The sequence below is a fragment of the Saccopteryx bilineata genome, chromosome 4 (genome assembly GCF_036850765.1).
Source record: "Saccopteryx bilineata isolate mSacBil1 chromosome 4, mSacBil1_pri_phased_curated, whole genome shotgun sequence".
In the NCBI taxonomy this organism is placed as follows: domain Eukaryota; kingdom Metazoa; phylum Chordata; class Mammalia; order Chiroptera; family Emballonuridae; genus Saccopteryx; species Saccopteryx bilineata.
Window position 1 is genome coordinate 223,898,172 of NC_089493.1, and position 13,109 is coordinate 223,911,280.

Sequence of the window (13,109 nt, forward strand, 5' to 3'; positions counted from 1 at the left end):
TCTCCTACCTGCCTTCTGCTCCTTCAACCCCGAGACACTGAGGCTGGGAGGACGGCAAGAAAGGCTCCACTGCCAGCCTGAATGGGTCTAAACTGAACAAAGGGCACAGCTTCCATTTCAGAGTTTCGGATTAGTCTTATTAGTTACTGAGATGAGACCTATTCTGAAACTGACCACAGGACTGGCCATCTTAAATTTGTCCTGGAGGAATGATAAGACCCGGCCTGGATTTTATTGCTGAGGGTAGAGAAACAGCTACCAAAGTGGGTTTGTAGGGACACCTGTGAGAACAGTGTTGCTTTATGATTGCCCCACCCAGTCCCTCTAGTTGAATGTAACAGTCTCTGATCTTCACTTGCCCATGATCTGCGGGTATTATCAGAGTATATAAGAGATGATGAAAGTGAGATTCAGGGGTTTAGACAAGTTGCTCTGGGTCACAGGTTGGTAAATCTCAGAATGAGGACTCAGACCCAGGGTGTAGGACTACACGCTCTGTTCTTCACCCTCTATCACAAAGCATTTGGTTTATTTCCCAAACTTTTCATGTCTTGCTTGCAGAGCCCTGATTCTGAACCAACCTCACTTTCTATACGCCACGTCATCTCGAGCCAAAGACAGAGGCAAAATGCTAAGATGTGCACATGAACAGAAGGCAGGAGCCACAATGGTGCATCCAGGTGAGAACAGTGAGTGGAGGGGGCAGGCGGGGTGCTGATATTGGCCACCACAGCAATACAGACTTGTCAGCTAGGGCAGAGCGAGGCAGGAAGGATGAGGGTAGACAGGACTGCCAGCAGTCCCGTGTCCCTTTACAGCTGTTCTCGGTTACAGTTCTGTAGCTCAGGTGGCCATGAGACCCCTGGTGACCCTCTTGGCACTCCTTTGGCAAAGCAGACTAAGCTTATAGGTGTTAAGACAGAGTCATTGTCACGGCAAACTTTTTCCCAAAGCATCTTACCTGAAATGCACGTTGTTAACCCTCTCTAGTAACCAGAGGGTGAGAAGCACTTAAGCTTACAGAAAACAAGACCCTCTTTGAAACTCTTCCCCTCTGAAGACAACTGGAAAAAAGAATTAATCGAGAATATGCTCAAGCTTGGAACTTGCATCAGCACTGTAACTAAGTCACTGGTGGCCGTGCTGTTTAGGGCCGCTCATGCGGTACTGGAGAAGGTTCACGGAGCAAACCTACTTCATCGAGCAACTGGGAGCCGGGTCCTCCACACGTTCAGAGGTGTTTATCTAACACATCTCGGTCACTGTTATGCACACATCTAAGTTAACCCAGTAGGGTTTTCAGAACTCTGGCTGCCTGCTTGTTTATCAGGTATATTGTCAAAAACTGTCCAAATCGAATTTTTAAAAAGAATGGAAGGAATAGTTAGAAAATAAACCATAGAAATACATACAGAAAACTTACTAGGTGGCAACTATCACTCTACATACCCGCTATCACAACAACCCCCGGAGCTGGTGCCATCCACTCACAGGTGGGAAACGGGCTGAGGGCTTTATGAACCCGCCCATGGCCTGCAGGGTGTGGCTGGCAGAGCCTGGCCCTCAGCCGGCTCTGGCTTGACTGCTTTGAACTGCTGAATAGCACGTCTTGTCTGGCGCGTGACCAATCCTTCCCTGTCCTATTTTCAGCCCCTCTGGGAAGTGTGGAAGCTCCTGGGGTCTCATTAGCGTGGCCAGGGGCTGCATCAAACATCTCCGTCTCATCGTCTGTGAAACGAAGGCGGCAGTTCTGAGACGTCAGTGGGCTCCGCCAGCACAGCCGTTACAGGAACCCCACTGTCCTCGACTCTCCTCTGTGTATCCCAGAGTGCTAGGCATACAATAAATGTCCAAAAAGCACATGTTGAACTTAAAGAAACGTCAGGCTTGGAATGCTTTTATGCAGGTGGAAAAATGATGTACAATTCTCTCTCTAGACTGCTGTCCTCTCCCACGTTAAGTGAGAGAAAAGTGATTGAAAAAAAATTAAGAAATAAAATTAGAATCTGTCAGTTAAAAGGAACTTTTAAAAACCACTTCATTTTATATTCCAAACCATTACAGACTAATGTAGATTCTCATCTTCCAGAGGTGACTAGAGGGATGAATGTCAATGCTGTAAAGAAGTGTCCTCTTTGAAGGTGTCCAGTTAATTAACCATGGCAAAGGGATTCCCAAAGGAGAGTCAGTATGCCATTCCTAAACCGTGACTGTGGAAAGAAAGGGGCAAGGCCTAATGAATGACACAGCAATCTGTTGCAGTAATCCAAATCCTCTGGCCACATGATCTTTAAACATGGCATATATGGATAGCCTGCTTCCTTCTTTCAATAAATTATTATTAAGTACCTTCTATATGTTGGCACCAGTTCGAGAGCTGGGGACACCCTAGCGAACAAGATAGTCTCTACTTCCATGAAATGTATTTAATTAGTAATAATATAATTAGCATTTAGTTACCATTGTAATAAATGCCATAAAGGAGAAGTACAAGATGAAAGACAGCATATACCAGGGTGACCTGAGTTAGTCTGAGGTGTCAGAGAAGGCAGGCTTCCTGGAAAGAAGTTAATATTCAGAGATGGTAAGCATTAGGAAGACATAGCTGAGTGGGGAAGGGCTGAGGGTGGAAGGGGCAGCGAGTGCTGAGGAAGGCCTCGGGGGAGCAGGCTGACCTGGGCGCCTGCGGGCGGCACGCGGCTGGTGTGCAGGGCGAGTGTGGCAGGAGAGGAGACTGGCAGGGCAGGGCAGGCCGCCGACCTGGAATTCTGGAAGCCCCCTGGAATCCATGGAGTGTAGAGAGGCAGTTGTCCGTGACCCTGGGAACCTCCCCTTTGGAACTCAAACTTGGTGGCTACTCATGTGAGCTCATCTTTAGGAAGCACTCTGTACATTTCATAGACCCAGCTATGGAATTTCTACCATCCATCTACAAATGCCCACACTGTACCAAGTACTTAATTACAAGTAAGACAAACAAGCCTAGCTGCCAGTTGAATTTAGCAGGCACTTGTAAATGACACATCTCCACTGTCAGACAACAGAATCATCTGACCCCAACCAGGGAATTAAGCAATCACGAAACATCAGACATCTGCAGTGGCAGTGCTCGCCTCCTACCCCCACCTCAGCCAGGTAAACCAGTGCAACAGGTACATGAAGGCCTACCACTCAGTAAGACAAACCCCAAACACTCGACCTGGAAACCTCGAGCCTCTCTCTAGCACCGTCTCCTTCGCAATCAGTCAACATGGACCCATTGTCACCTGGAAAATAATGCTCCAAACAAATTCCCCCTACTGCCTTCAGCAGATAATATATAATTTAGATAGCTGTTTTTCAGGGGACTCCCAAGTACTTTATAAACAATAATGAAGCTTCTTTCATACCTAGTAAGAAGGCAGTTTCACTTTAGCACTGAAGAAAGGAGTTAAAAGACAAGTGCCATGTTAAATGTCTGGTGGGGGGGATGCTGCCCAGAGTCTCATGTATCCTTGAGAGTCCCATAAACCTAACCGCATCTCTGCCGGCAGTAAGCAGTCATGGTTTCTAACACCAGTGCTTAATTGAGGCCCCCCCTTTATTCCTTCAGAAAACTTACAGACACTGGACGTTGAGGATCCAGCCAGGAGGATGTCCTTGTGTTTGATTCAGTTGGGATACTTCCTAGAGTCAAGTCTGTTGTATGGAGATAGCCTTTTAATATGAACAGTGTTTCCAGGCCTGTGCCCCTGCCTCTGTCTCTACCTTCACTGCCCAATCTCCTTCAGAGAGCCGTTGTCGAGACTGCACACATTCATAAAGAAACATACCTTTTCTCAAAAAGTATTTGGGCCTTCCTTCAAATTTATCAATTCTGATATACCTGCTGAGAACAATCCACTAGTCATCCACCTTCTAGTCTCCTTTGAATCAAAACAGTCTAGCCGCCTGACCTGTGGTGGCGCAGTGGATAAAGCATCGACCTGGAAATGCTGAGGTTGCCAGTTCAAAACCCTGGGCCTGCCTGGTCAAGGCACATATGGGAGTTGGTGCTTCCAGCTCCCCCCTTCTCTCTCTCTCTCCTCTCTCTCCCTCTTCTCTCTAAAATAAATAAATAAATAAAAATTAAAAAAAAAATCAAATTTAAGAAAAAAAACAAAACAAACAAAAAAAACAGTCTAGCCTGTTTGATGTTTATTAGTTATCTGTGAAGATTCTTCTAACCCTAAATAGGTACCAACATAGGAGGGCAGTATGGGTAAGTGGGTAGAACACAGACTCAGGGACCAGGCTTCTCAGGCTCCACTGTTGACTAGGTGGGTGATGGGCAAGTTTCTTAACTTCTCTAAGCCTTGGTTTACTCACGCATAAAGTGGGTGTAACAGGGTTGTGAGGAGAAATGGGACAATGCATGCAATAGAGTCCAAAAGCCAGAGGAACTCTCCATAAATGCTGACTACAGTTACTTCCTCTAGAAGACGCTGCCCGTGGAGGGCATGTCCTAGACAAATGAAACAGGCAGGCTCCTGGGCCAGGTACCCTGCGCCCACTCTCTAGTCACCAACAAATAATACCCGTCCCAGGAAGAGCACTTACATAAGGCATCAGAGCGCACTTCGTTGTGGGGTGGGTTTTACTTTTTAAAGACAGAGTTAGGCTTGAAATGAGACAAAGGAAAAACAAGTGCCAGAGTTGCCATGTTAACATTTTTATTGAACTGAAATCGGTGTAGAACAGGGGCCACCACAGCTGCTGAGCCCAGTAACAAATGAAAAGTCCCTGTGACACTTTACCTTTCAGAGTCCTGACATGGCTTGGTTGGAACTGAGAAGCAGCGTAGATAATGTATTGTTTTTAACACTTCAAAATATTTTGAAATGAGCCTCACAGAACTTGTCCAGTTTTCAGGTTACAAAGAACAGTAACATGCTCTGTTGCCTTCAGTTAGTAGTGTCAGTTAAATATCGTTTCCCAAAATGCTCCTCTCAAAGTGCTGGCTACAAGTTCTCCCCTATCTGGTACATGTAAGAAAAGGGTTTAGTAACACTTACGCAAGTAATAAATCGTAAGAATTTCAAAAGTATATAGTAATGGCATACACAAAGCACATGTGACTCAACACTGGCTAAAGGGTCTCAGGAAAGTTCCAGAAGCAAAGAATAAAGTAATGCAAGGGGCAAGGCAACCAAGCAGTGTTGGAACTAATGGACCATTTATATCTAGACCTCATTTCAACATCTTGCTTCCAATATGCAAGTATGCATTTGGTTGACATAATAAGGTGAAATACTTGAAGGGAAAAGAAAACTCCTCTAACAGTAAAAAGATCGATCAGAGATGGAAGAAAATTAATACTGAATTGTTTATAATCAATGCATGGAGCAATGCTATAAGCTGACCAACGGGTCACTTTTGAGAGAGCCAGTACTTATCATGCTTCACCCTTTATTCCATGAGAAATAAACCCAACAAGTTAGGAAAGGAAATCCCCACATAAACAAAACCACATCGTTAGTGTTCTTTTTGGTTTGTATTAAGTCAGGTGCTCATTTGATTTAGAATTTGAGTGTTGGTAAAAACCTTCAAGAGTGCTTCAAATTATTTTAGATGAAAATATAAAATTCTCTCATTTTGACAATGCTGTTTTACATTTAATGCTTTAAAAAAAAAAAAGAAAATTTTCAATCAGAGTAACTGATACTAAGTGACCACCCATTCCTAATACAATTATTTGAGAGTATCTAAAAATCTAGCAGGAGATGAATGATGATTATAAATATTGTAATAGGCTTATGCCCATCTTCAAAAGAGATGCAGCCTAAGGTAACAGCAGAGTCAGACATGTACAGCTCTCAGACTTACGACTGATAAACAGAGACACATTTTGTCAGGATCTTCCCAAGGTACACACAAACATCTAAATTAAGGCTTTGATAGACTGGTGGTAAGTCTGTGGGTGTGCAATGCAAAGCTGGACTTCTTCACAGCATCTCCAGCTTCTATTACTATCCAATCTGTAAACCAGACGTAGGTGGGGAGGGTCTTCCGGGGCTAACAATCGACCAGCTAGAGGCCTTGTGTATAAGCAAGTTCTGAAATGAGAGTTGGCAGTGAAACGACTGGGAGGGTGCCTCACATCTTGTAGAGGGGAAAGTGACGGGCACCTGCTGATAGGGATGGACTTAAAAAGGAGGGGCAATAACTGAACTTCAGCTCAAGACTTTGAAATTTAGAGACCTACGTTTGAGCACTACATCCAAGCCAATGCTTCTCATACTTCAGTTCGCAAAGTCAGCTGGCCGATAGCTATGAAAATGTGGAAGGCTGCCTGGGCCCTAGACCCAAAGATTCTAACCTAGGTGAAATAAGTGGTCCAAGAACCTTGTTTTTGAGAAACACCTCTCATAGCAAATAGCAGCACATACTCTTTGATTAAAAGGCCAAGATATTCAAGAAATGACACCAATGGGGTCATTATGTATAGGCAAATCCCTCAGCAGACTCCACCATAATAATATGAGGACCAAATTGACCCAATTAAGTTTCCTCTCCTTGTTTTTAACTGAAAGTTTGAAATGAACATTTAATAATGATTGTACCAACTCTGAGGTAAAAGGAAGAGCACCAGGGGTTTCAATGCTAAAATCAATCGAATTCCCTAGGAGGCCCATGCTACATAGAAATTAAATTTCTGCAGTGATATTACAGTTATAGTACAGTGCACAGGGTCTTATTTTATTCTTTGTATAGTTTGTATACTTTTGTATACTTTTACTATATTACCTACTCTTTCCAGTTAATGTTTTAGAAGAACTCCAAAGAGAAAAGTTCATCTACATGCTCTCTCAGGTTTTCTAGACATTAATGTTCTCTGGTTTATAGCAATACACAACAAAGTTATTTACTTGGTTTTTTTTGGATGCTGGACACAAACATCTTTATTAAAGATACCACCAAAATTTTGGCAAACATTTCAAAACAGATTTGTAAACATAATGCTTCCCTTTTTAACTGGCAGCACTTTGAAAAGACAATACGGTAAGACAACACAACTTGAATCAACATTAGTTCAATATCCTTGTATTTCTGACATAACTTACGTTCCCACATGATAAAACAAGTGATAGTTAAATCAACGTCAACAGGTAAACTCCATGAAATGAAAGCTTGTGCTGTTTGATGAATCACAGTATGCTATGGTTAAATATATCCACTCTTGTTTATATTCCTGGCACCCAGGATGAAAAACAAAAATCTTTAAATATACATTTCATGTAGGTAATAACTTCTTTGCATATCTCTTTTCAAAAAATACTTTATAGCAGTATATAAATAGGTTACCTACATATTTAATTTTACTTTTTAACTACATAGTTTATAATTTTGCCCCAAAACTATAGATTTGTTTCATTTTCATAACATATCAATTTTGCCCAAGAACAAAGCTGACAAATGGTTGAAATGGAAATGCTTTTGTCTTCCACAACAGAAGGAGCAATTTGATAGGAAGAAAAACCCACCTGCAGTCACACTCGCCAGTTGTCTCACCTGCGCGCTCGGCCTGCGGACAGTAGCAGCTTCTCTCCTCCGGGCATGTTCACATCCACACCACCTCTGCACACACACACACACACACACACACACGCACACACACGGGCTGCGCACACGCTCTCAGACACACAGCGTGCTTCCCACCGCTCCAATCATGTGGGAGGCAGCGTAGCTAACGATTAACACACTATTTACACAACTAGCAAACACCTTAAGGCAACCATTGCAAGGGGGGTTAACTCGCAGGGTGGACTTACTGTTCTATATCAAGTCAGTCTGTATACATGTGTGTGTAGCTACCACACACACACACTCATAGACCTTTCCATTTCTTAACCCTCCAAAACAATGTTTTAATTTTTTTTGTATTTTGTGCAAATTTCCAAATATTCCACCATTTAAGGCAAAGAGTTCGCATTAAGAAAGATCAGAAAATAGGCTTATGTTTATCCAAAAGCATTTCACCTTGCACCTTACTTTTTTTTTTTTTTTTAAACACACATAACTTTGAAGTGTGGACACTGGATCCCCAATATCTAAAAAAATTATTTCTAATTACGAACAAGTTTTTAAGAAATAAACTGATTTGAAGTGTAGATACTGGATCCCCAGTATCTAAAAACAAATTACTTCTATTGACAAACCCAAGTCTTGAGGGGGAAAGAATAGGACCAGAAAAAGCAGCTTCAAAAATAAAGAGAAGCAAAGAAAAATGGGGGGAAAAAGTAGATCAAGTTTACAAATACTGAAACTTTCAACAGGTAAAGTTTCATTGTTTTAGAATCTTAGAGCAACTCATTTGGAATTTTAAATAAATAAGCTTCAGTTTATTCACATCTTCCGGTCCAGCAGAGTGCTAGTGCCAGGACTCCGCTTGCTGTTGGTCAAATTCCCCTATGAGTCTTTTGATGTGAGCCAGCTTGTTATGAAGATACTCGCATCTGTATTTTTCTTCATGGTAATTGGGACTAGACTGGGGGGGAAAAACAACAAGGAATCAGGTTGTAGAATTGTAATTACTTCCCGACTTCATGCCAGAAAACCCACAGTGATGATACTTACCTGCCTGATCTTCTGATATTCGTGTAAGACTTCTTCATGAACATTCTATAACATTAAAAATTAAAAATCAGAAGAGAACCTTTTTTGTTTGCAAATTAAAACAGTTAACACACATGTGGTAAATATTGATGATGGGAGGTAAATTGGTACAATCTTTAAGGAAGGCAATTTGGCAACTGCTCTCACTACAGCAAATGCAAATCTGACTTGGAATTTACACTTTTCTTTCAGATTTACTTGTGCCTAAGTGAAAAGATCTGTGTAGAAAGTTACTCCCTACAACATTGTAAAACAAAAGACATAAACAAAATCTAAGAGTCCATTAATCCACACAAAGAAATACTAAGGAGACTATTGAAAAAGGGGGGAGTGTTCATGTACTTATATAAAAAGAATTCTCTACTATGCGTTACGGTGTTCAGTGAAAAAAGTAAAGTGCAGAACAATTTATATAGTTTGCTATAATGTTTTAAAAGGGGAAATAGGATGATAATACACTGCTTACAAAAATTAGCGGATATTTCAAAAATGAATATGAAGCAATAAAAAAAAGAAGCATTTGATTTTTTTTTATTAAACAAGAACATCAGAAAAGCAAGTGACAAGTCAAAGAAAGTTGTTCAATTATGCAAATGAGATGCAAAACCAACTTTTATTTCATTGGTGAAAATGCACTATACAAAAGGCTGAAAGTACAGGAGTATCTGCATGTTCCCTGATCTTGAAAGAGCACATCCTGCAATTTCCCACCCTTGCAATGCCCCTGCAACATGATTTGCCCTAATGTGCAGTCTGGAGAGCCTTGGATATCTTGAAGCTGGTCAAACACAGACGACAGTGGCAACAGTACTTGGGACATCCCAAAATGCGATTAGCAGACTGTGGAATCACTTTCAAGAGACTGGCACAGTATGAAGAAGATGGGAGCAGGGTTGCCCATCTGCCACAATAGCAAGAGATGACCGCTACTTGACCCTATTGGCAAGAAGGAACAGGCACTGTACTGCAACAGAGCCGCAGGGCAGTTTCTTGCTGCCACATGATGGATATGTACCCAGACCATACGAAACCCGCTCCATGGTGTTGGACTGCACGCCTGAGAACCAGTGGTATGCATTCCATTATCTGCTGAACACCGTAGAACCCATAGAAGGTGGGCTGATGAGCATCGTCATTGGACCCACATTGAGTGAACTATCCTCTTCTCTGATGAGTTATGGTTCAGTTTGCAGCCTCACAATCATTGTGTCCTGATTTGGCGTGAATGAGGACTACGGGAGAATCCACGTTTCATGTGAGAAAGGGACTCCTTCGGTGGTGGTGGAATCATGGTGTGGGCTGGCATCAGCATTGGTGGTCGTACCGACCTCCACGTCATCAGAAATGGATCTCTGACTGCTGTCAGATAACAAGATGAGGTCCTGAACCCCATAGTGGTACCCTGTGCTGGAGCAGTTGGAAACAACTTTCTTTCCATGGATGATAATGCAAGGCCCCACTGTGCTCATCTCATCAACAACAAGCTTCAGAAGGCAGGAATCAAACACAAGGACTGGCCTTCACGTTCTTCAGACCTAAATCCCATTGAGAATGCTTGGGAAGCACTGGGAAGATGTCTGGCAAACCATCCAATGCCTCCCACAGCACTTCTTGAGCTGGAAGTTGCCGTGGAGCAAGAGTGGTGGAGGATCCCACAAGAACTGCTGGGCAGTCTGACCTGTCCTGCCCCATCGCTGTCAGTGTGTTTTGACAGTCTTAGGAGACCATACACCCTACTGAGCAGTCGATGTGTGGCACTCTGGTCCAGTTTGACATGCTTCCGTTCACCCCCACCAGTATGTCACTTGCTACTCAACCATGATAACTGAGTTTGTATCTCATTTGCATAATCGAACAACTTTCTTTGATTTGTTTGCTTTTATGATGTTCTTGTTTAATATAAAAAAACAAATGTTTTATTGCTTCATATTCATTTTGAAATATCCCCTAATTTTTGTGAGTATATATTCTAATAACTTTATTACTTCTAAGATGCCCATTTATTTTAATGAAATCAGATAATAATGAATCATACTTTTACCTTAACAATGGTGACTCTTAAACTGATGACATCTTAGATTTAATTACATATGGTATATTATATGGATTTGCTTGTGGATATACATCTTACACACACACACACACACACACACACACACACACACCCCTCTGAAAGATACACTGGAAACCAGTACTACTGATGGCTTGTGGGAGGGGAATCAGGTGGCTGGGGAAAATGGCTAACCCTTATGTACCATATGACCGCATGTATGATGAAACTAAGCAGTTTCCAAATACTTACATTTATTCTGCACAACTCTATAATCACCTCATCTTATGGGTGGTGATTTTGAAGCAAGTTAAATAACTTTGTGCCCAAAGTCACATGTATTAAACAGTAAGAGCTAGAAATCAAACTCAGGCATTCTGGCTCTGCAGCCTGCGCCTACCCACTGAGCAATCTTTGGAATTACACTGCAGTTTAAATATAATCACAGTGCACAGGTAAATACAGGAAAACAAACAAACCCAAACTATCATATCACCAACCCCTTGCACCCTCAAACACCAAGTCCTCTAGCAAAATCTATCATTCTAGTGGCTTAAGAAATAAGGCCCACTAAGGAAAGACATGAGGAATCTAGGGCAACGTGCTCTCAGGTTGATTTCCCCACTGTGGGAAAACCCACCCAACCTCTCACTTAGGCTCCCATCAGAACAAAGGTAGTGGACTGGGATGAAGGCACCATCTGTGCCTGTGAAGTGTGACAAAGTTATCTGGCTTATACAAGGAAGGACACATTCATTTATATTAATCCTTTTGCCAAGAACTATGAAAATGATCAGGTCAGGCTTCTACTGTTCTTTGTTAACTAGTAATGTTACCACTTAACGTAGGGTGGTAGGAACTGGTTACTATCTGCTAACAAGTCTGTCTCTGGAATAGCTGGAAGCGCCATGCTTTTCTTCACTCAGACCCCAGACTTCTTTACATTCTAAGTCTATTCTTTCCTAATCTATGTCAGATTGAGGTTATTTTAAAAATTAATTAAAATATTTACTTGAAATAGCAGCTTTGGGTAATAGCACCAGATCTAGGAGCTATATAGTCTGAGTTAAGTTGGCAATGCAATAAATATTTCAGTGAATCCTGAATGCAACTTTCTTCCACTATTGTGTGTGCTATTTTTCCCAGTACACTATATGTTATATTATAGTAAACATATAAGCATATATTACATTTTATACATATTATGTTAACTAAAAAAATTATTTTTTTCCACGGATGGAAATACATGTTCAATATTTACGTATTTTCAAGAACTATTTCAAATTTTTAGTTACCTAGCTAATTTTCAATGAAAGCAAAGCTGCAGAGAAGCAGGTCAGCAAGCAGACTTGCTCTGACAGCTAATGGGGTTGGGCTGGGCAGAGGAAGAAAGTAGAACAGGAAAGTCAGCTCGTCTCAGAGCAGATGCGTTTATTCACCTGATACTCTTTGGAGCCTGGAGAAAGGCGCTTCCGCTGTGCATCCAGTTTGATAAATCTTCTAGCTACAGTCTCCATTCTGGCGTGCAAGGCCCTGTACTCTTCATACTCTGCATTGAAGTCATCTTTGTAATTCTGGCGTTGCTCATAGGAGACGATAGCAATGTATTTTCTAGTAAGAAAAACAGAAAATAGAGCAATAGCTGTGTCACTCCTTCAGAGACCTTCCAGATGAAACTATCCCACTTAAGAACTTCAGAGGAGAGTATGGAAATATAAGAAAGACATGGTGGCAATGGAATTAAAGTGCAACTATGTGAAAAGAAAACAACACTCACATAGATGTAGCTTCCTAAACCTTTCTCCACCCAAAATAATTCACTACATACCAGCGGCAGAGACCAATGTCTATTATAAGTCACATGGAGACAGAGGACTAGATGGGTAATGTGAAACCAGGAAAATGTCACATAGTAATTGCTAAAGTCAGAGCTGTCCCCCGACCTGCTAATACAAGGAGACCCATCTTCAAGCCTTTCAAACCTGCTTCCACCAAGGTGCTCCAGGCCCCTCTCCTCAGACCCTGTCCTCCCATTTCTGATTAGGCAAATACATATAAAATACAAAAGGGGAATTGTTTATCATTTTTAAAGATGATATAGTGTAACATGCCATACTATGTGCAATAAAGGCAGTGTTGTGCTATAACTGTAGTTTACTTTCTTAATAAAAATGCCATGAACCTATACTTCACGTTATGACTATTTCTAGGGACCTAAATAAAGGCCATTTTGCCAAAGTGTCAGTTTATTCAGTGGTAAGTAAATTAAATGAGCATTTTATATTAAAACAGAGTTCATATTATTTGTTTGTGGATCTGGGGACTGGGATGACATCAGGTTCTGGTTTGGGTCTTTGCACTCTGCTTTTGTCATGGAATGCAAAATTCCCTTGACTCTTTTGAGACAAAAAGTGAGATTTCAAAG

The 13,109-nt window shown here is 41.6% G+C and overlaps 1 protein-coding gene across 1 annotated transcript in view; it reads right to left on the reverse strand.

The window, feature by feature from the left end:
* Window positions 1-7,375: 7,375 nt before the first annotated feature.
* The window catches only part of ELL2 (elongation factor for RNA polymerase II 2), a 91,888-nt gene continuing 86,154 nt past the window's right edge, over window positions 7,376-13,109 (reverse strand). Inside the window, exons 10-12 of the mRNA XM_066273864.1 lie at window positions 12,124-12,295; window positions 8,596-8,640; window positions 7,376-8,506 (exon numbers count right to left, since the gene is read on the reverse strand). Coding sequence (XP_066129961.1) covers window positions 8,390-8,506; window positions 8,596-8,640; window positions 12,124-12,295 — 334 coding nt within the window. The 3' untranslated portion in view covers window positions 7,376-8,389. The remainder of the gene's footprint in view (window positions 8,507-8,595; window positions 8,641-12,123; window positions 12,296-13,109) is intronic.